Source organism: Molossus molossus, unplaced genomic scaffold (assembly GCF_014108415.1).
Source record: "Molossus molossus isolate mMolMol1 unplaced genomic scaffold, mMolMol1.p scaffold_m16_p_2, whole genome shotgun sequence".
NCBI classification, from domain to species: domain Eukaryota; kingdom Metazoa; phylum Chordata; class Mammalia; order Chiroptera; family Molossidae; genus Molossus; species Molossus molossus.
This window is the reverse complement of record NW_023425355.1, coordinates 132,888,617-132,912,314: the sequence shown is the minus strand read 5'-3', so window position 1 is coordinate 132,912,314 and position 23,698 is coordinate 132,888,617. Positions and strand designations below refer to the sequence as shown.

At 43.1% G+C, this 23,698-nt stretch overlaps 1 protein-coding gene and 1 pseudogene across 1 annotated transcript in view; one reads left to right on the top strand and one right to left on the bottom strand.

Annotated features, from left to right (window-relative positions):
* Positions 1-412: 412 nt before the first annotated feature.
* Positions 413-837, bottom strand: LOC118635543 (annotated as a pseudogene).
* Positions 838-16,622: 15,785 nt separating this feature from the next.
* The window catches only part of SMS (spermine synthase), a 51,016-nt gene continuing 43,940 nt past the window's right edge, over positions 16,623-23,698 (top strand). The window contains 1 exon segment of the mRNA XM_036270328.1: positions 16,623-16,762. Within this exon segment, the coding sequence (XP_036126221.1) occupies positions 16,714-16,762 (49 nt within the window). The 5' untranslated portion in view covers positions 16,623-16,713.

Here is a 23,698-nt window from a genome sequence, read left to right as displayed (position 1 = left end):
GTTGACACTCAACCGCTGAGCCACACCGGCTGGGCTCATGGTCCTCTTATAGCCCAAACTTATAGGGTGGATGCCACATAGTAGGGGCTGAGTGTATACATGCATGAAAAAATGAATACATGGAATTTCCATTCTTTCATTCATTCTTCATAGATTTATATTATGCCCATTCTCCTGTCATATTCCAGGACTTATCCTAGGCATTGAGCCACAGATGTTAATACAACAGCCCCAGCTTCAAGGGCTCACAGGCTAGAGGGGAAAGAGAGAAGGATAAACAATTAATTCTAAAACTTGGGGTAGGGGGCAGGCACTTATAGAAATATGTGCTGGGTTTGTTGTCCTCATCGTTGTATATATAAGGCATTGTCAGTGTTTTTGCAGTTTTATAACTTTATTTGACAATCAGAAGTTAGTTCTCATCCGTATTAACTGTTTGTAGACTTTTGAAAGTGGTGACGGATACACAGGTAACCAACGAATGGAGCTTGTTTGGTGAATCTTCATCCTTATTACATTTTCTGGACAACCGCACCTGGATAAGGTATGGGACATTCCTCATTCCTTTCACCCAGATAGCTTTGTTGAGCTTGGTATAAATGCACACATCTGGAGTTCCCATCTCCTTCACAGCCAATTTCCGGATCTCTTTGAGTGCCTGGACCTGGGTGGGGGTGGGGAGGAATACTTCTTGAAACCCACTCCATGGATGTGCTTGTGAATGTTGATGGTGCATTCTCTGGTCACTACGTTGTTGAAGGCAGAGGAGCCCTTTTTCTCACCACCCTTCTTTGAGGGAGCAATTATGCCAGGCCCAGGTTGGAAATAAAAAGGCATTGTTCGTTTAGTCACAATTTAGGCATAACAAAATATTATTCATAGGAAAGTGCAAAAAAAGAAAAGCACACCATCTCATTAATCAACGGAAATAACACAGCATAGTTATAGAAATGATTATTTCAGAAAAATATATATATACTATTTCAGGTAGAGGGCTCCAGTCTTGTATATGTGTGTATGTATGTATGTATGTATTTAATCCTCACCCGAGGACATTTTTGCATTTATCTTCAGATAGAGCGGGAGGGAGAGAGGGAGGAAGAAAGAGAGAGAAACATCGATGTGAAAGAGACACATCAAGTGGCTGCCACTCGCATGCCCCAACCAGGGCCAGGGACAAACTGCAACCGAGGTCCATGCCCTTCGCGGGAACTGAACCCGGGACTCTCTGGCCCAGGGGCCAACACTCTAACCATTGAGCAAAACTGGCCAGGGCAATTTATTAATGTCATCACCATCATCATTATTTTTTAAAGGTAGTACTTGCATTAGGTGACAAGTACCTGGGACTACCAGTGTCGCTAAACTGTTTCCGAGCAGTGCAGTGGGTTTTATAGAGCAGAGGAAGGGGAGGTGACAAAGGCCTCATGATGTTAACCTGAGTTAAAATTATAAAATACTTTATGAGAGTTTTCTTAGTACAAACTGTAGTTTTTAAAAATAAAGACAGTCAAGTAATGGAAATTATTTAACAATCATGCCTAAGTCCACCCATAGGTAATGGGGAACATCTTTGTTTATCTCCTTCCTATTTTTCTAGAACATATATACTTATAAATATATGAAAATAGGACCAATCTATATATTTTCTTTTTTTTAAATTTAATTTTAATTTTTTATTGTTGAAGTATTACAGATGTCCCCCTTTTTTCCCCATTGACCCCTTCCTTCCTGCTCCCACCCACCTCCTGCCTTCTTCCCCAGCCTAGTGTCCGTGTCCATTGGTGGTGCATATATGCATATAAGCTCTTTGGTTTATCTCTTCCTCTTCCCATCCCTCCCACTCCCCATCCCTCTGAGGTTTGTTAGTCTGTTTGCTACTTCCATGACTCTGGATCCCTTTTGGTCGACAGCTTGTTTTGTTCATTATGTTCCACAAATAAGTGAGATCATGTGGTACTTGTCTTTCTCTGACTGGCTTATTTCACCTAGCATAATACTCTCCAGGTTCCTCCATGTCGTCTCAAAGGATAAGAGATCTTTTTTTCTTACAGCTGCATAGTACTCCATTGTGTAAATGTACCACAGCTTTTTTAGCCATTTGTCTACTGATGGACACTTGTGTTGTTTCCAGATCTTAGCTATTGTAAATTTTATTTTGTGACCTGCTTTTTCTCACTTAACAGTACTTTGTAAATATATCTACATCATCAAATGTTCTCTTATAATATCAAATTTAAGGGCAGCACTACATGGAAAGAGAGAAAGTTGGGATGTAGTTGCTGACTAAGCTACAAAGTTAGATACAAATGCAACTATTAGTGTTATCATTTTTCAGGTAAAAATCATTTGCATTTCTCCTGGACCAAAAAAAAAAAATCACTCAATCTTATCAAGTTCACATGTAAGTGTGTAACTTCATAGTCTGGAGCCTAATTAATAGTAATTAGTAAATTAAAGTTAAATTTCTCTAGACCTGCACTATCCAATGTGGCAGCCACTAGCCACATGTGACTACTGAACATTTGAAAGGCTAATGTGACTGAGTAACTGAACTTTTATTTTTTTTAAATTTTACTCCAGTATCATACATATACTCATTATCTCTCTAGTTAGTGTCAATGGACTGAGGCAATTCAAATTTTTCTATATACTAATTTAACATTAAAATGTGTTTATTTGAACATTTTATAAAGACAACACCATTTACTGTCATACCTATATAAATTATAACTGGTAACTAAATAAAAATACTTCTTATACTTTAAATTAAAATATAATTAATTTTTTAAATAAAAATAAGTATGGACTATTTTCTCAATTTAAATAGAAGGCATACTACTGAGACAGAATTGATACTAAACCAGATGAGGAAAAAAAGCAAAGGCATTGGGACCCGGCCAGTTTGGCTCAGCAGTAGAGCGTCGGTCTGCAGTCCAGAGAGACCAGGGTTCAGTTCCCGCTAGGGGAATGTACCTTGGTTGCAGTTTGTCCCTGCCCTGGTTGGGACATGTGGGTGGCGGCCACTCAATGTGTCCCTTTCATGTCCATGTCTCTCTCTCTCTCTCTCTTTCTCTCTCTCCCTCCTGCTCTGTCTTAACAAAAAATGAAAAAAAAAATGTCCTCGGGTAAGGATTAAAAAAAAAAAAAAAAAGCAAAGGCATTGGAAGAAGCATGTTGTAAATTTCATGTAATTTCCCGCAGCAGACCAAAACAAAAAAAAAACCTTTTGGTAAAAATCATTTAAAGGTGATAAAGTGAACAATATTAAGGAACATTTTCAGCAAATACAGAATGAATTTGATTAAAACAGTAAAGAAAAAAAATCAGTAAAGTTAGTTGCCTGCATTCAATATTGAATGTCCGATTAAAATTGTTTTTAAAATGATAAGCTCTCAACTTGTAACTTTGGCCAGCTTTAAAATGACTTGAACCCTGGCTGATGTGGCTTGTCAAATATTTATTAATTTAAAAAAATGGTAGTGTGATTTACATGTTTTCTCATGGATATCACACTGCATATGAACACGATAAATTTGAAGCTCCATGGAAAGGAAGAGTTTATTTATGATTTAGTTAGACAGGTATAAGAGTTTATGTTGAAATCGAAACTTTGCATGGTTTAAATCAATAGTAACAATTTAATGTATTTTTCTAACATGAAACAATATGCAGAAGATTATAATTGACAGCATTAGGTAAATTGGCTGTAAAAATTGTAAGGAAACTTTGAAGAATGCTTTGTTTATATTGATAAATCTAGAATTGCTTCTCAAATAACACAGTAATACCTTTGAATTTAACATTAAGAATACTGAGTTGACACATATCAGTGAATTTACTTAACTTGTGCAGTGGTGGTTTTGAAACTGACATGTTTTGCTTGAAAGTGAAATTGATTCTTCTAAAAACTAAATCAGTTTTGTCAGTGTGGATGTAAATATTTAAAGGAAAATGATTTTTGGTACTCAATTCAGTTATGGGAAATTTTTAGGTATGTTAAAACAATTTGGATATATAAACTTACTTTTTTTTCAACTGTAAATTTTATGGAATCTAAATACAGGTTAAATACTTTTCATTAAAATGTAGCATCCAAAGATGTACTGTAAGGTAAATAAATACTGAATTTAAAAGACTTAGGATAAAAAAGAGAAACTAAAATATCTCATTAATAATTTTTTTTTTACATATTGAAAGGATAATACTTTGACTATATTGGGTAAAATGATATACATTATTAACATCAATTTCTCCATTTTGTTTTTACTTTTTAAAATGTGGCTAGAAAATTTTAAATTGTGTATGTGGCTCTACTGGACAGCACTGCTCTGCATCAGGTAACATAGGAGTACTTATTGGAGAATATTCCAGCAGGACATTGAAAGAGCATGGAATAATCCTTTTATTATTTGATAAGTAATCTTAATTTTAATTTTGGATGATTTTGTTAACATTAATGGGTCGTGAAAGACCATGATGTGTTTGAGCCTTGCAATAACTTGTCAAGTTTAGAGCCTGTGTCTTTGGAGGAATAATAGGAAGTGAGTGAGAAAAATAAGGCTAAGGTCAGATTGTGAAAAGTGTGTATGCCATACGTAGCATTTGAACTTCATTCTGTAAGCAATTGGCAGCCACTGAAGAGTTGTAGCAGGGGCGTTATTATATCATTAGAACTGTGTTCTGGAAAGATAAGTATTGAAGCCTGTGGGACATGAATTGCAGTTATTACTGTGGAGGATAGAATGAATAAAGGCCCAAATTTAGGTAATGGAATATAGGGGGTTGCGGAAATGACCAAATGGATTTAAGAAAGATTTGGTGAGGAGGCAAACCCTGACTTGATCCAGGGTTAAGAGTTTGCAGGACAAAGGACAAGGGCTTGATGGGTTGAGGACATGATGACCAACTATGTGGAGAGAATAGAAGAACATAAATGAGGAGAATGATAAAGTGAGGAGGAAATAGAGTGGTCCTTGGATTGAAGGTCTGTATATGATCAAAGAACGGGCACTGCACACATATTCTGAGTGGCCCATGACTTTTACATAAAGTTGCCTCCTCCCTCAGCCCTGCCCCAAATATCCAGAATTCCTGGAGCTGAGGAGTTCAACGACCTGAGATAGGAGGTTGGCCAAATCTCCCACAGAAAAACCAAAATTCCACCTGGGATGAGGCAGACATTACATTCAGGAGTCAAAGTTGTCAGTGAAGGTGAACTGCGACCTGGAGGCCTGGTAGTGAGTGACGGGGCTGGATAATGCATTGACCTCGGGTTTTTTTGTTTTGTTTTGTTTTGTTTTTATTAAGCCTGTGAACAAGGAGCTGAAAGTATCAAAAAGGCTACCATCCTGTTTTCCTCAACACTGCACTTTAAAAGGCTGACTGTTTCCTTGAAATCAGGTTTGCCTGTTACCAAGACATTTAAACATGTCTTAGATTTTGCTGTGTCATATACACTTCAGTAGCACGGCTTTCCTTCCTACATTCTTATGTTTTCTATACATTCACTGTTTTTGATAACTTTTCATTTTCATTTCTTTCTTTTTTTATTAATTAATTTATTTTTGTTACAGAAGTTTCTCCTTTTCCCCCCATTGACACCCTCCTTCCCCATCCTACCCCTCTCACAGTATTGTTGTCTATGTCTATTGGTTGTGCATATATGGGTATAAGTTCTTTGATTTATCTCTTCCCTCCCCCCACCCTCATTTCATTTTAATTTGAAATGACACACAGAAAAGTTGCAAAAAGCATACAAGGAACTCTTGTACACCCCTGACCCAGATTCAACTATCGTTAACATTTTGCCTTTTGTTTTGTTAGTCTCTCTCTCTCTTGAAACTTACACATGCATATATAATTTCCCCCAAAACATGGATTAGTTAGAGACATTACATCCCTTCACCCAAAATGCTTCAGGGTGTAATTCCTAAGAACAAGGACATTCTGTCACGTAATCACAGTACACTGACCAAAGTCAGGAACTTTAAAGTTGCTACAAATCTGTTGTTTAATACACAGTCTTTGTTCCACTGTTGTTGATTGTCCCCATAATATCTTTTATGGTTATTTTTTTCCTGGTCCAGGATCCAATCCAGAATCATACATTATGATTTAGTTGTAAAATCTCCTTAGTTACTCGGTTTTTCTTTGTATTTCTTGACCTTTTTTAAGAATATAGGCCATTCATTTTGTGGAAGGTCCTTTAGTTTGAGTTTGTCTGATGTTTCTTTTTTTTTTTTTTTTTTTATCCTCACCCGAGGACATTTTTCCATTTTTTGTTCAGATAGTGCAGGAGGGAGAGAGAGGAAGAGAGAGAGAGAAACATCGATGTGAAGGGACACATCGAGTGGCTGCCACCTACCCACATGACCAACCAGGGCCGGGGACAAACTGCAACCGAGGTACGTGCCTTTAGCGGGAACCGAACCTGGGTCTCTCAGTACCGCAGGCCGACGTTCCAACTGCTGAGCCAAACTGGCCAGGGCTGTCTGATGTTTCTTAATGATTAGGTTCAATTTGTGCATTTTGGGCAAGAAAGCCACAGGAGGGATGTTAGGTCCTTCTCAGTACATCATAGCAGGAGGCACATGACTGGAGATCTTACAATGGTACAGCAATGGAATGTTCTTTAATTTTATTTTTCCCATTTGGCAGGCATCTTGAATTGCAGTACAATTTTCTTTTTTACACAGCATGTTAATGAGAAGTTTCTGAATTATTTTTGATTAAGTGCATATAGCCAAAGTGCAATAACCTGGTGTTTTTAAGGAAGCAAGTTTAAAATAGCATACATCCATTTTTACTTACGGAGTTTTCATGTCAATAGGTATACTCAGATTGAAACAAAATCTATTATCTATTTCAGACAAAAATGAGAAAACTATGTATTTGTAAATAATCTGAAAAAATACAATTTAAGATTATTAAAGGACAAACTTCCTGATGTAATGAACATATTTTTATTATTTTTTGAAGATCTAATTGGCTTGCCCTGGCTGGTTTCTCAGTGGTTAGAGCGTCGGCCTGCAGACCAGAGAGACCCGGGTTCAGTTCCCACTAAGGGCACGTACCTCGGTTGCAGTTTGTCCCCGGCCCTGGTTGGGTCGTGCAGGTGGCAGCCAGTCAATGTGTCTCTCTCACATCGATGTTTCTCTCTCTCTCTCTTCCCCCCTCTCTCCCTCCCACTCTGTCTGAAGATAAATGCAAAAATGTCCTCGGGGGAGGATTAAAGAAAAAAAAGATCTAATTGGCTTTATTAAGTGAATTATAAATCAGTCAGCATTTCATCTAGCAATGAGAAGTGTGCTCCCTGGTGAACATATGTTGAAAATATCAATATTAATATATCCTTAAAGTGTAAGACTCTTTTTTTTTTTTTTTTTTTTTTTAATCCTCACCCGAGGATATTTTTCCTTTTTTTTTTTTTTGTACAGATAGAATGGGAGGGAGACAGAGGAAGGGAGAGAGAGAGAGAAACATCGATGTGAAGGGACACATCGAGTGGCTGCCACCCGCACGACCAACCAGGGCCGGGGACAAACTGCAACCGAAGTACGTGCCCTTAGCGGGAACCGAACCCGGGTCTCTCCGGACCGCAGGCCGACGCTCTAACCGCTGAGCCAAACTAGTCAGGGCAAAGTGTAAGACTCTTATGATCAACATGATGATATGCCAGGCAATCTACTCTAAAACCAGAAGAAACTTAATAGGGAGGACTGAATTATCATTTGCTGTGTGAATCTTAGCAGTAACTGCTGCATAACGATTTTAGGCAGATTCTCAGAGACTGAAAGACAGAAGTCATGGGACTGGTTGTGCCAAGAGGAAGAATCTGAAAACTGAGCCAAAGGAGAATTTAAAATAAGAACTGTGTCAACATGCATAAATTCATTTGCTTTGAAGAAGCTGCAATGAGATCCAGGAACAGGAAAAAAATATATTGTTTTGCCTTTGCATGACAAAATGTAATCTCTTTTTCTCCTACCCTTTCCTTAAAACAATAATTGTCTGCATGTAGGATGAGTGTATTTTAAGTGAGCCATTCAGGGCTTTTTTAATGTTCTCATGTCCAGTACTGAGCGATAATATGATAGATTAGAAATTCTCCTGACTTTGGAGTCAGACTGACCCATGCTTCAAGCCCTGCTCTGCCAGAGACTGGCCTCAGTCTCTATGTCTTTAAACGGAATGAACTCGGCTGGGTTGGGAGGACTAGAAATGACATATATAAAGAACTCTCAGTACTTTATAAATACTGTGGCTCATAGTGGACATCCCATAATGGAAGTGGGGTGTAAGGACAATGTAGTTTAAAGAAAAGAGCCCTGGCTTGGGAACTGGGGCATTGTGGTCCAGGTCCCTGAGCCTTCATTTCACTAATGAACACCTGGTCTTGGAATGTTCCTTCAAACTTTCTGGATTTTAGTCCTGTGGAAGGAGTGTTGGCTGGAGAGAAACACAGGTCAAATTCGAGGGACACTAGCACACTGCCACTAATGCAAGGTGGAAAGTTCTTCACTGCACAGCTGACCAATGTGCTGTGGGTACAGAGGTGAGCAAGCCAAGGAGCGATCAAGTCTGCCAGGTCTGGTTGGCACTTGAGCTGGGCCTCGAATGCTCACATGTGGGTCTTTCCACTGGAGAAAGGAGGTGTTTCAGGTGAGGACAGAGACCCAGGGGTGAAAGGTGTGGTCCTGCCACTTACTGCAAAGTGGTGGCTCACATCCAATCCCACTACAATCAGCTTCTGGGACTATTTCTGACTGTTGAATTGTACCAAATACATTTTAAGACAGCTGGATCCTCTGTGCGCTTCGGTAATCTTTTAGCTCTGCTGTAGGGAAATGGTCACTGAAGTGGGGGTTGCCCTCTAAACCCCCAAGTACTCACCATTTGGACTGGGGCAAAGAAAACTACTAAACATCAGTCTTAACTCATCAATAATAACTAATTCTTTTAGGGGGCATTCTGCGTACCAGGCACTGTTTTAAGTACTAATTAACTTATGTTAATCTATTTAAACTTCAGGACGGTTGTGTGAAAGTGGTGCTGTTATGATGCCTCCTTCACAGATGAAGAAATTTAGAAATATTAGATTATTTGCCAAAGGTTACTGGCAAAAAAAAAAATTAATCAAGATAAGGATACAGGCTGGCCAACAAAAAGGCCCTGATCCTAACCATTCTGTGAAAAGCCACTCTAGAGACTACAGAAGAAAGGAATCAATCTTATGGAAAAATACATATTTAACTAGCATGGACAGTTGAGAATTTTAGTCACATCTTCAAGTATTAGCTGTAGTAAATGCTGCATTCAGACAAGAAGCCAGGGCATTCCATTTTGGACTAAAAACCGCTCTGTTATTTGCTTTGGTAACACTTTTGATTGTGTCATTACTTGGGGCACTTAAGTTATGAATTGCAACAATTAAGTCTCCCTCCCCCATAATTCGCCATTCTTTGTTAGAAGTGAGAGGAAAAAAGGAAGTGGAGTGGGCTGGACAGCATTTCACATGGAGAAATTAGGGCTTTGTAAAGAGTTTCGAGTGGAGGTTCCCTTAAGAAAGGCTGGCCTATGCCCTGGCCAGTTTGGCTCAGCGGTTAGAGTGTCAGCCTGCGGTCCAGAGAGGCCCAGGTTCGGTTCCCGCTAAGGGCGCGTACCTTGGTTGCAGTTTGTCCCCTCAGCCACTCGAAGTGTCCCTTTCACGTCGATGTTTCTCTCTCTCTTCCTCTCTCTCCCTCCCTCCCTGTCTGAACAAAAAGTGGAAAAATGTCCTTGGATGATGATAAAAGGCTGGCCGAAATATAAATAAATAAATAAATAAATAAATAGAAAGAAAGGCTGGCCTGGTGTGTCTTCTCTGGGCTGAGTGATGGAGCCTCAGATTTCCAATCTTCCCTCTATGTTAGACTTTCTCAAACTGGAGGAACCCTCTGGAGGGATGTGCACACATTTCAGGGCACTGAGAGTCTGTGGGGTGAGGAGAGTGTCTGCAGGGTAATGGCAGAAACTGACTTGTCATCCTTTTGTGTTCTACATGCTAGTTCTAAAAAGGCCAGCAGGGACACAAATGAGGATTATGACTGGCATATCATAATGGGGTGCTGGCTTGAAATGGCTTAAGGAAAGCCTTTTTTTGTCATTTACTTTTCTAAATAAGCCTCCAGAAAGTTCTAACAATAAACTCTTAAGGACCTTCGGAATGGGCTGAAGATTGCCTGGTACCCTGGGGATCAGGAATATGAGTCGAATAATGGGGAACAGAGAGGGAAGTCACATGGATTGGTGGTCATCCTCATCTCCCTTCCCCCACACCTGACCTCAGAGAACTTGGTCTCTCTTGGGGTCCTTTGGGATGTCGAGCATAATATTCCATTCTTCAAGTAATTGACAAAGACACAGATATTGAGGGCCTACAGTGTGCCAGGCAAGGTGCCAAGCACTGGGAGAAAAAGTGTGACTGAAGGAGCTTAGTGCTTAGAGTAGGATGTGCCTTAATAATAGTATCAACATTCTCATCATTGTAGCTACCTCCCATTTGTCAAATATGTGTCATATTTCAGATACTGCCCTCTGTGCTTATCATATATTTATTTATTTAATCCTCACAACAGCTCTATGAGGTGGGTACTGTAATTAGCTTCATTTTACAGGAGCGGGGCACAGAGAGGTTGCTGAATCTGTCCACTGTCACCCAGCTAGTAAAAAGTGAGGTTGGGTCCGGCCAGGGTGGCTCAATGGTTGAGTATCGACCCATGCACCAAAAGGTTGCTGGTTCGATTCCTGGTGAGGGCACATGCCCAGGTTGTGGGCCCACTCCCCAGTGGGGGGCATGCAGGAGGTGGCCAATTGATGTTCTCGCTCATCGATGTTTCTATCTCTCTCTTCCTCTCCCTTCCTCTCTCTCTAAAAATCAGTAAAGAAAAAAATTTTTCTAAAAAAACCCCAAAAAAGTGGGGTAGGAATTCACCCCAGAAAGTGTTAGCTGAAAACAGGCAATAGCTCCAGAGGGGAGAGAGACACGACACCCTCTCCAAGGTCACACTCCCTGATGGGGAAGGGGTGCCTGCTGGTGGGAGGCAGCAGACTTACACACAATCAGAGGCAGTACCATGAAGGAGTGAAGAGCTCAACTCTGGACCACCTGCCTGGGTTCAAGTCCTGGCTCTACCAGTTTCTAGCTACCTAACCTCTTTTTACCTCAGTTGACTAATTGGTAAAATGGGAATAATTGCACCTACCACTTTGGGCTATTGTAAGGATTAAATAAATTAACATTTCAGGCTAAAGAATGCTTTTCTCTGGGAAAACCACAATCATGAGGCTGATTTCCCAACAGCCTTCAACCAATCTTTCTTTCTTTCTTTCTTTCTTTCTTTCTTTCTTTCTTTCTTTCTTTCTTTCTTTCTTTCTTTCTTTCAAACACCTCTCTTCAACTTCCTCCCATTAAACATTTATTTGAAATTTGTTCAGGTGGTGAAGTTCACTTAATAAAAAAATTCTGTACAGCTTTACCTTAAAAACTTGGTTTAGCTACATACTTTTTTTAAAATTGAGGTAAAAGTTACATAACATAGAATTAGCCACTTGACAGTGAAAAATTCACTGGCATTTAGTACATTTACAATGTTGGGCAACCGCCACCTGTATTTATTTCCAAGACATTTTCATTGCCCCCAAAGGAACCCCCATTCCCATCAAGCAGTTACTTCCCTTCTCTCCTCGCCAGCCAGTGGCAACCACTGACCCGATTTCTCTATGGATTTACCTATTCTGGGCATTTCAAATGGAATTATACAGGACTTGTCCTTTTATGACTGGCTTCTTTCACATAACATGTTTTCAAGGTACATCAGTGTTGTAACCTGGGTCAGAACTTCGTTCCTTTTATTTATTTATTTATTTTTATCCTCACCTGAGGACATTTTTCCATTTTTTGTTCAGATAGAGCGGGAGGGGGAGAGAGAGAGAGAGAGACATCGACGTGAAAGGGACACATCGAGTGGCTGCCACCTGCACGACCAACCAGGGCTGGGGACAAACTGTAATCGAGGTACATGCTCTTAGCGGGAACCAAACCCGGGTGTCTCTGGACCACAGGCTGATGCTCTAACCGCTGAGCCAAACTGGCAAGGGCACTTCATTCCTTTTTATGACTGAATAATATTCTGCTTATCCACTCACCTCTTAACAGGCATTTGGTTGTTTCCACCCTTTGACGATTGTATATAGTGCTGCTATAACATTCCTGTACAAGTTTTTGTTTGAACACCTGTTTTCCATTCTCCTAGGGAAATGGCTGGGTCATATGGTAAGTCTGTTTAACATTTTGAGGAACCTCCAAGCTGTTTCCCATAGTGGCTGTACCACTTTCCATTTCCACCAGCAGTGTATGGAGGGTTCCAATTTCTCCACATTCTCGCCTACACTTTTTTTTCTTGTTTTAACTATTTATTTATTTACTTATATTAGAGCCATCCTTGTGGATGTGGAGTTGTATCTATTGTGGTACACACTGCTTCTTGATTTGGCAGTGGCACTCTTGGCTTTACATTGGCATCTCCTGTGTGTGTGTGTGTGTGTGTGTGTGTGTGTGTGTGTGTGTTTAACAAGCCCAATGCTCAGGCTGGGTTTTTGAGCTGGGGCTCAAGCAGGAGTAGGTTTTAAAGCTCCCAGGTGATCCAGTGTGCAGCTAAGTTGAGAAACACTGTGCCAAGGATTCCAGGCCCCTCTCAGTTACACACTCTTTTTAACCAGAAATTTAATCGTGTTTAATTGGCTGGGTGAGGCCCACATTCATCTGCAAAATGGTGGGGGAGTCATCCAGATTTCTGTCAGCCATTCTAACCCTAATAACTAACGCCAGGTTTCTTAAGAAAGGAAGTGATATCATCACAGGTGCACACAGTGGGCAGGGAGGCGGAATGTCTCCAAGGGTCCCAAGTGGACTGGTGAAAAAGCAAAAAAACAAAACCCCCAAACAAACAAAAACAAAACAGTAAAACAAAAAGCACTGGCTTTGATGGCAGGTGCAGCTGCTAAGGGCTGCCAGCCCCTACCTCTCTTCACAGCAATGTTAGGGCAGCAGCACAATGACTGGCCTCTGGGATCTGACAGCCTGGGGAGGTGTCCAGTTAGCACTCCACTTCCCCATCACTGCCACCACCACCTTCTCCTTTTTAATGAAGGCCTCTTTTTCATTTTGACTTCCTTCTTCCCAGTTGGTAGTTACTGCTGCTAACTGGACAGGGCAGTGTGGCTGTTCCTCAGAGTTTATAAAACCTCTTTTGCAGTGGTTAGAGCATTGGCCAGTGCACCAAACGTCACTGGTTTAATTTCTGGTCAAGAGCAAGTATCTGGGTTGATGGTTTCATCCCAGACTCCATTAGGGGCACTTGTGGGAGGCAACACAATCAATGTGTTTCTCTCACATCGATGTTTCTCTCTCTGTGTCCTCTCTCTCTCTCTCTCTTCCCTTCCCCCTCTCTCTCTCTTCCTCCCTCTCTCCCTTCCACTCTCTCTAAAAATCAATGGAAAAAATATCATTCATTGAGGATTAAAAAACAACAACAAAACTCTGTTGCAGATGTTCAAGTTGGCCTGACTATGAATAAGCAGGCAGGTCCTTGTGAATGTGAGTTTTCAGTAACAGTAATACCTAGCACTAGCTAGCATTTTTGTCAAGAGGGTCACCTATGGTTTTTCACCTTAAGTGTTGGCTTCATCTTATTGTCACCATTGGCACTGCCTCTAGTCACTCACCCCCAGGAACACACCTGGAGTGGATCAAGCAGGTTTTCTCCTTGCAGCGAGGGGAACGCGCACCTTGGGGCACTGTGGGGCATCACAGCAAGAGGGAGTCAGGAAGCACCACATGTAGGATTGGGCCTGAATTAGGTGTTTTGGGGAGTGTTTAAGGAAGCCGAGCTCTGGACTGGGAGCAGGGGTAATTCCATGATTAGGTGTTTTAATAAATGTCATCTGGAAGCAGGGAAGACTAGACAGAGGCTGTGGTGGGTAAAGAAGCCGCAGTCCCTCATTAGCCAGGATTGGGGGATGTTTGGTGATGTTTGGTGATGTTTGTGGTTTGGATGAGGTTCACTTGTTCTCCATGTTCAGACATGATATGGAGTAGTCTTGTTTTTGTCTTGTCCCATCCTGGTCACAGGATGGCCTTGTCTGATGTTGATGTTCTGGGGAATTGCTTATGTTCAGCAGGAAAATGCCCGGCCTGCTCCAGGATGGCAGGGGATGCTTTTCCCTGTCTCAAGCCTCCCTTTTGGCTAAGAACACAAGAGGTCAGTCCAGAGGATATTAATCCACGATATCCACATTTTCACCATTGCCAAGATTTTGTTGATTAGGGGGTTGCTTCCAGAATGCAGGCTGTAGCTGGGTAAGTCTATCCTGCTTTTTTTTGTTGCAGGATTCTGGCAATTTCCAGAAACTCTAACACAAGCAATTCCCACAAACTAAGGATTATTTGTCCTGTAACAAGCCTTAAAGCCAGGGGCCTAGATTATAAAACCCAGGCAACGAGAACATGTTCCAGAATTGAAGTAGGTACTTGTAGCTCAGTTGGGGATTTAAAGAGGCCTCAAGCCCTTGGTTCCTGTCCCTGTCTTGTCTTCAACAGTTTTACCAGAATTGTGTCAGGGGAAGGTGACACATGTATTGAGAACATCCTTACAGTAACTCCTAAAGCTACCTCAACAACATTGGTTACATACCGAGGCACATTTATCTCTGATGTTCTGCACATCATGAGGCATTTTTGTTAAACTCCACTTTTGTTCTGGTTATCTGATTAGTTTGTAGCAAAGCAGCTCACAGATTTTCACCTCCGGTCTATTTTGCACGTTGCAGAAGCAAGGTGAGGTACCAGCACTGGCCTCTGCCTCCTGCACAACAGGACACAAGCTGCTGAGTAACCACGTAATTTACAGGCCCAATGCAAAACACAGACACAGGGCTCCTGGTTCACAAATTGTAAGAATTTTTTTAAAAATATTATTATTGATTTTTTTAGAGAGAGATAGAAACATCGATATGAGAGAGCTACATCAATCAGCTGCCCCTTACATGTCTCCCACTGGGGATCGAGCCAGCAATCTGGGCACGGGCCCTGACCAGGAATTGAACTGGGACCTCTCAGTTCATGGGAGGACGCTCAATTCACTGAGCCACACAGGCCAGGCACAAATTAGTATGAATTTTAAGTGCAGGCTCTTCTGAGCCCTTGACACTGTGACGCTGCACCAGATATATGCCCCAGAGGCCCACCCTGCTGCTGAGTGGGGAGAGCCACACTTAAGCTCTTTGGAACCCCACTGCCACTGCTATGTGGCCAAGAAGGACAACTTGCATTCCCAGCGACCTGAAGGAATGGCAAGAACTGGAAAATATCCCTGAAGGAAGCAGGAGCTGCAGTCTGAAGTATAGGGACTGAAAGCTGAGATTGCAGAGTAGCTATCAGGCAAATTGAGAACCTGGGAACCACAGAAGAAAGGAAAACATGCAGAGCAAACAGGTGGTCATGGGTGGGAAAAAATGAATGCAGGTGCCAAAAAGGGGATCCAGTTCTTAGCAAGATGATGTGTTGAAAAACACCAGTGAAGACAGTGCCCAATTCTTGTAGAAAGGTGAAAGACTCAGCAAAACAGCACTAGGGGCTGCATGCGGGAGAGATGAGTTTAATATCTAGGTTCTTCTGCTTTTCTGGAGGTATGCGACTTCACTTATCTAAAATTTGTTCAGCCAGTACAGCAATTCATGCAGAGCTTCCAAGTGCCAAGAGAGGCACAAAAGACTGATGGCATGGTGGCGGTATTTTTCCAGTGATATTGTCAGTGTAATAGAGGGCTTTAATGCACAGCCACTGATGTTCTTTCCTTTACCACATCTTGTTGAACAGCAGCCATAACCTCAAAGTCCAAGACAAGCGCAAGAGCAGAAAGGTTCACTGCCACGGATAGAGGAATCAATGATGGAGGCCCAGGTCTAGAATCTATAATTTCCCCGATCAACGTTAACAATGTTATCCCCTCACTTGCTTCTCCCCTATTCCCATTTTGCATGAAAATGTAGGTGACTTAAATGATCAAGAGCTTTCTATTCAGTCCTGAAATGCAAAGCGGACCCTTGCTAATAAGAATGGTAATCATATTTCTAATGGGTTTAACTGTAGCCTTTGAAGAGTTAAGAAAAAGGCGGCAGTACAGTACTTTAAGACTACAGGGTGGATCCTAGCATTTTATTTTCTTGACTTGGCCGGGAAATGAGGGGCCTGGGGTTGGGGGCTGGTCTGGGAGATGTACAGGGGTGGGCCCCCCGGAAGTCGTGCTGCACTGTTTAAACCTAAGGTGACCTAACGGATGGCGGGAGCGCCCGCCCGATCCTGGGCGCGGGGCGCGGCCATTGGTGACGCACGCCGGGGAGCACGGCGCCCACGTTACCACCATTGCATTAGCGAGGCCTCACCCCCTGCGCTCTAAGTTCGGGGCTGCGGGCGTCCGCGCTTCCTCCCTCCTGGAGGCGGGCCCGACCCCGCCCCTGCGCCCCGGGTGGCTCCCGGCGGTCCCTCCCACCTCCTACCCTCGGCCTCCCCGGCGCGGCGCAGTCCACGCCGGCCGCAGGCTGACTCGTCGCGCGGTCCCCCAGTTTCCCGCGGCCGCCTCCCCCAGGCATGGCCCAGGGCCTCTCCTCATTATGGCAGCAGCACGGCACAGCACGCTCGACTTCATGCTCGGCGCCAAAGGTGAGGACATGCGGCCACCACCTGCCCGGACGCCCCCGCCGCCCGCAGGGCTGGGGCCAGGCGAGGCGCACGCCGCGGGCCGAACAATGCGCGCTGCGGGACCATGTGCACCGGCGGCCGGGTGAGGCCGCGCTCCGGCTCGCGCTGCGCTCTGTCCCGGCCGCAGCGTGGGGCCTGGAGGGACCGCGCTGGGTATCCCCTCCCAGCCGAGCTGCCCTTTGGGACTCGGGTCGCCCACTAGCCCCCCAGGCGGGACACCCATGGGGCGGGGGTTCAGGGGCGGCGGCCGACTGAGGCGTGGACGGCGCGGGGCCACCCGCCTGACCTTTTCCTGTTTTCCAGGGCGGGTAAATCCGCCCCCCCCCCACCCCGGGATGGGGACTCCCCTCGCTGGGAGCCCGGGCTGGGGAAGGACCGCTCCGCGCTTGCAGAATTCTTAGGCGACTGCGTAGGAGATGGATTCCCCCGGAAAGAGACCGGGGACGGGAAAAGGAAACGATTATTATTGAGGGGGGGTTGGGGTCTGGGCGCGGGAGCCCGAATGCCCCGAATTCGGGAGGTTCCGAAGCCTGAGAGGCGACCAGAACAGAGGGCTGGGGAAGTCGAAACTGTGTGCGGGGAATTATGAGGGGGAGTGGTATTTCGCAGGCTTTTCTCTGGGTGCTTCTAACATGGAGGGGGAGGGGTAGAACTCTGGGTCTTGTTTTCTGATGGCTTTTAAATTTATGAGAGCTGTAGACTTGAATCTGCGCTTCCCATACGCCCCCCTTGGAGCATCTCATCCATATCCTGCTTTTTCAGTGTTTTCCTTGAATTGGATGGACCAGCCTTTTTTGTTACCATTGAAAACATTGGCTTTCTCAGTTTCTCTCCCCGTGTTTTGAACTTTTGAGTACTTACTTTGCATTTTCTCCCCCAAACTTAAAGGATCTCCAAAGGCATAAGACTTAATAAAATGACCGAGGGCTGGAGCACGGTCTGGGTTTTGAGTCCTGTCCTTCATGATTGGCTCTGCATGTGACTTTGGCCTTGTTTCTCAGCCTGAGTCGCTCATCTTCCCCCTGGTAAAAAAAAAAGGGGGGGGGGAGAACAGTGCAGACTTCATAGGGCTTTTAATATTAAGGGAGTTCCTGTAAAACACTACAGGGTTGTTAAGTAATCTTATTGTATTTGGGTGGTCGGGAAGTGCCTTGGAGGAAACAAAGCATATTTTAGTTCCCACATTTCTTAGGTGAAGATGTAGGGAAAGGAGACTTCTGGGAAGAATCTGGAGATAAATGGTGATTGGGGCTTGCAGCTGGTGGTATGAGATAGCTAAGGTTTTGTTTAATAATTACCCTACCAGCTAAAGCTGGTACTCAATTTAGAGGTGAAGAAAGTAAGTGAGGCTTGAGGAATAGTGGTTCAAGGTCACATAGCTGCTAAGAGGTGAGTCCAGGAAATGACCTTAATGGTAAGCACCTGTGAGCACTCACCTGTACTTAGCATGAATTTCTAGGCTTTAAGGAGGGTACCCTCTGGATGAGGCCCAAAGATTCTGGCACTTGACTCAGTTTGAGTGACCCTGCCTGAAGGCATAACAGCTTTCAGCTTAATTGAGTTGTGCCTGTTGAGATGATGGCTGCTTCTGTGTTTTGTTGTAACAGTGGGGGGAAACCTTCACATACTGTATGAAGAAAAAGTGAGAGAACTTGAACACTTTGGGCTGATACTTGCCAGAATGGGAGAGATCACCATGGATGTGCAGTTTGGAAGGGAGCAGGAGAAACTGGCAGGTTCAGAGTTGGCAAGGTGTGGGAGTGACATCTAAATAATTTAGTTGTGCAAGGAGAAAGTAAAGTAAAAAAGATCAAGGAGTATTACCAGCCATTTATTCTTAATTCCTAGCCTGTTAATCTTAAAGGTGAGAAAGTTTTGATGGCAAGGTGAAGAACATTCTAGAAAGAGGTAATACTTAGGAAGGGGATGTGTGTATGTATGAATGCATCTATGTTCGATCTTGAGTCCCTACAAGAGTGTTTTGGCAGTAAGAGAAGTCTGATTCTTATTGTATTCGCCTCATTTGATATGGGGTTAGTTATGTCATGCTCACTTGTTAGTAGGTATGCACACTTGTAAAATAAGACGATCTAGGCTCCTCTTAAGTTCTTTTGGTTTTCATTAAGGGGCACTTGGTGAGAGATCTACCTGTGAGGTCTCAAAAAACATTTATTTTAATTGATAATAATGAGTCAAAAAAAAAGAAAGAAAAAACTACTCTTGGCATGAGTATTGGATGTGACTCAAGGGTGAGTCAAAGGCCTGTGGAGCCTGAATTTATGTTCCTTTTCTGATTTGTCAGTAAATTTTCCTAATGCTGCAGTTTTGTGATGTGATTTTTATGGAATTAAGCTTGAAATATTTAGTTATGTTACTGGCATTCCAATAACTTGGTTACCAATGCAAGCCAACCAGTACACAGCAGCCACTGGGCCACTAAGGGCAGTTTTAAGTTGGGCCTGGTGCCAAGCCAGTTGAGTGTGCACCCTGTACCAAGAAGTCACCAGTTCGATTCCTGGTCAGGCACATGCCCAGGTTGTGGGCCTGATCCCCAGTGGAGGGCATGCAAAAAGTGTCCAATCGATGTTTCTGTCTCCCTCTGAAAATCAATAAAGAAAAAAAAAATGTTGGGCTTGGTGGTATCTGCCTGTTTGGTGTGCGGGCTGATGTGGTAACCCGGGAAATTTTAATGTTTGCAAGAAAAAAAAGAAAAAGTCTCATCTTTGACCGTCATGTAAGTGAAGTATTGAGTGAAGTATTGGACTCCGGGACTCTTTTTTTTTTCTTCTTTTTTAAATGTTTTTATTGATTTTTTTTTTTTTTTTGAAGAGAGTGATAGAAACATACATCTATTGGCCACCTCCTGCACGCCCCCTACTGGGGATCAAGCCCAAATCCCGGACACGTACCCTGATGGGGAATAGAACCCGGACCTCTCAGTCTATGGATTGACGCTCAATCCACTGAGCTACACCGGCCAGTCTGGACTCTGAGGACTCTTGAGCCCAGAAAACATTTTGATTTCGCAGCCTGAGGGGCTAGCAAGAATAAATATGTCCTGTGTTTGTATAGTTGAAGCATCTCTGGGCTGTTGCAGGGCACCTGGTTTGTTTCTAGTTGGATATGCTAGGCAGCAAGCTTGTGGGGTATACAGAGGTGGGTGAGGTACCCATGGCCTCTGCCTGCCCTTTTAGACCACAGTCTCTAGCTGGTCAGTTAGCCCTGGAAGGTCTAACAATTATTTTAATGTTTATCTTCCCTGAGGCTAGGAGCATCTTTGAAGGCAGATCTCCAGGGTCTGTATCCTGGAAACAGTTATGGAACATCATAGGTATTTGATAAGTGCTGGTTAAATGGACCTGATTGATGTTATGGTAAAAGTGGAAAGCTAGTTCAAGTCTACTAGGGGTACTGAGGATGGGTCCTGAGTGGGGAAATCTGACTGATGCTGCTATGTTTGTCTTTTGGACCACTGATCTATACTTTATATAGCAGGGAAAAAAGTGACAGTATCACTCAAATTAATGAATTAGTTTCATAATAAAAATGTTGTTTATGATAAATTAAGAACAGAAAGCTTAGGCTAGGGGTTCTTTTTTAAATCCTCACCTGAGGACATTTTTCCCTTTTTTTTTTTTTTTTTTGTTCAGATAGAATGGGAAGGAGAGAGAGGGAGGGAGGGAGAGAGAGAGAGAGAGAGAAAGAAACAAACATCGACGTGAAAGGGACACATCGAGTGGCTGCCTCCCACACAACCCAACCAGGGCCGGGGACAAACTGCAACCGAGGTACTACATGCCCTTAGCGGGAACCAAACCCCGGTCTCTCTGGAACGTAGGCTGACGCTCTAACTGCTGAACCAAACCGGCCAGGCCAGGGCTAGGCTAGGGATTCTTAACTTCTTGTGCCTTTGGCCCTCATCAGGGAAAACTGTGGAGATCTTCTCAGAGTAAGAATTTTTAAATATATAAAATAACCCAATTCTTTAAAATGCAGTTTTGAAATTAAAAAAAAAAATGTGGCATAGTAATATGTGCTTCTTTAGTAATACATTAAATAACATGATCTAGCAACAGGCCTCATAACTTCCATAATTTTGAAGCAGAGCGGAGAAAATCTGTATAAAAGCTGTGATGTGATAAGAAAAGCTGTGATTTTATTGGTGACAATGGCCAGATAAAGTTGATAATGTGTGTTTTTACAAATATAATGGAAGAGCCCTGGCCAGTTTGGCTCAGCAGTTGGAGCATTGGCCTGCGGACCAGAGAGTCCTGGGTTTGATACCCGCTAGGAGCACGTACCAAAAAAAAAAAACAAAAACCAAAAACAAACAAAAAAAAAACAAAACAAAAACACACACAAAAAAAACCAAATATAATTGAAGAAAATGCTAAATTTCAATTCATAAAAATAAGGATGTATATTTTGGAGCATTGGCCTGCGGACCAGAGAGTCCTGGATTTGGTTCCTGCTAGGAGCACGTACCAAAAAAAAAAACAAAAACAAAAAACAAAAACAAAACAAAATCACACACAAAAAACCAAATATAGTTGAAGAAAATGCTAAATTTCAATTCATAAAAATAAGGATGTATATTTTTTCCCATCCAAGTTCACAGAACCCCTTAATTGTATCCCTTGGCTGCTTGGGCGCCCATGGACTCTGAGGTTCAGACCCTGTAGGAGCTAGAAAGAGAACCGGACTGCCATTTCTGTATATTATTTTTTAGGAGGAGGTTTGCACTCAAGGCCAGAGCTATAAGCAGATGTCCCTTGTTGTTCCTCAAAACAACTCTTTGAAAATGTAAAAGCTGATATTTATTAAATGCCGCCTCGGCCCGGCATTGCTACATGTTACTTGATGTAATCCTCACAACAACCTTTGGGTAGGTCCAGTTATCTCCATTTTAAGATGAATCAATAGTTCCATTGACGTTTTCACCTTATTGGTTGGGTTGGTAGCTGGGATTCAAAGCCATGTTTATTTGATTCCAAAGCCTTTGCTAATTCAAAAACTGTGAAGCCTCTCAGTTAAGGTAGTGATTCTCAGTAGCCCTGTCTCCCTCGTCACCCACCCTCCAGGGACATTTGGTGGTATCTGGAGACATTTTTGGTTGTCACAACTGGGGAGATGCTGCTAGCATCTAGTAGACCAGGGATGCTGCTAAACATCCTACAGTGCACAGGACCCCCCCCCCTTCCCCAGCATTGGCAGCCCAAAATGTCAATAATGCTGGAGTAGAGAAACCCCAGTGTAAGTTCTAACTAGGCTGTTGCAGTAAATGGTATGACACACCATCAGCAATATTCCCCTGGTTATTTTTGAAAGTCTCCATTAGGCATGAACGGAGGATGGCTTCCTCCAAGGTTTGCGCTGGGGTTGGATAGGAGCAGATGGCCACCATTTCCTACCCAATTGAGCCTGTGGCTTCAGGTGACCCTCCCTGATTTCCTGTACCTTCAGCCAATCCACCAGGCTCCCCCTCTTCTGTGTATTTGTTTAGCTGCTTTCTGGAGGAAACATACCGTCTTGTTTTAAGTAGCTACAACTATAAGTTACAATGTTAACAATACAGTTGTTGTTTTTATCCTCACCCGAGGACATTTTTGCATCTACCCTCAGATAGAGTGGGAAGGAGAGAGGGAGGAAGAGAGAGACACATCGAGTAGTTGCCACCCACATAGCCACCGGGGCCAGGGACAAACAGCAACCGAGGTATGTACCCTTAGTGGGAACCGAACCCGGGACTCTCACGTCTGCGGGCCGAGGCTCTGACTGCTGAACCACACCGGTCAGGGCAACAATCCAGTTTTAAGTGCATCAGGTGTTTTTGTTGTTCAAGAGTAGAAAAAGGTGTTTTTGTTGTTCAAGAGTAGAAAAAGCTGTCCACTTACCCTGTTCGCATTATCATGAACCCTTGCCCACCATTGTGATAGACAACACACCCTTCCTCCCAATTTTAACAATGAAACCTGGGGAGTGATGACTGGGAATGGGAAAATGCCTGCTTGGGCCCCACTCTAGATTGACTGAATCGCGGTCTGGGAGGAGACAGAGAGTTCTTGGAATTTGCATTTTTAACCAGTTTTCTCCAAGTAATTCTGACACTGATTGTGATAATGATTATACAAAGATCCTCATTTAAAAACAGAAAAACTGCCTTGCCGATGTGGCTCAGTGCATTGAGCGTCGTCCCATGGACTGAGAGGTCCTGGTTCGATTCCTGGTCAGGGCACATGTCTGGGTTGTGGGCTCAATCCCCAGTAGGGTGTGTGCAGGAGGCAGCTGATCAATGTTTCTCTTTCACATAGATGTTTCCATCTCTTTCTCTCTCCCTTCCTGTCTAAAAAATCAATAAAAAAACATATTAAAAAAACAAAAACAACAAAAAAAGACACTTACCCGGTCGGTGTGATTTGGTTGGTTGGAGGGTGTCATCCTGTGCACCGAAATATGAAGAGTTGATTCCCGGTCAGGGCACATACCCAGGTTTTGGGTTTGATTCCTGGTCAGGGCACGTTTGGGAGGCAATCAGTGGATGTTTCTCTTTCTCTCTTTCCCTCCCTTCCTGTCTCTAAAATCGATACAAACAAAAAACCCTTTTGTATTAGAAGCCTTTGGAGCACCCACCAACCACCACCCCAATCAACAACTCTACACTCTTTTAAAATCCTTGGTCACCTTTTTCCTGGCTCCAGTTCTTGGCCATAATCTCCCTATTTGTGTCAATTTTGGGGAAGAGCTTTATCATCAGGAACTCAACAGATCATTTTCCCTTTACTCATTTAAAAACTCTCCTGAGTGCCCTCACTGTCCTCTGGATAAAGTCAAACTCCTTATCAGCATTTACAAGGTCCATTTCTACCCCATTCTCCTGATCCCTGAACACACACTTCA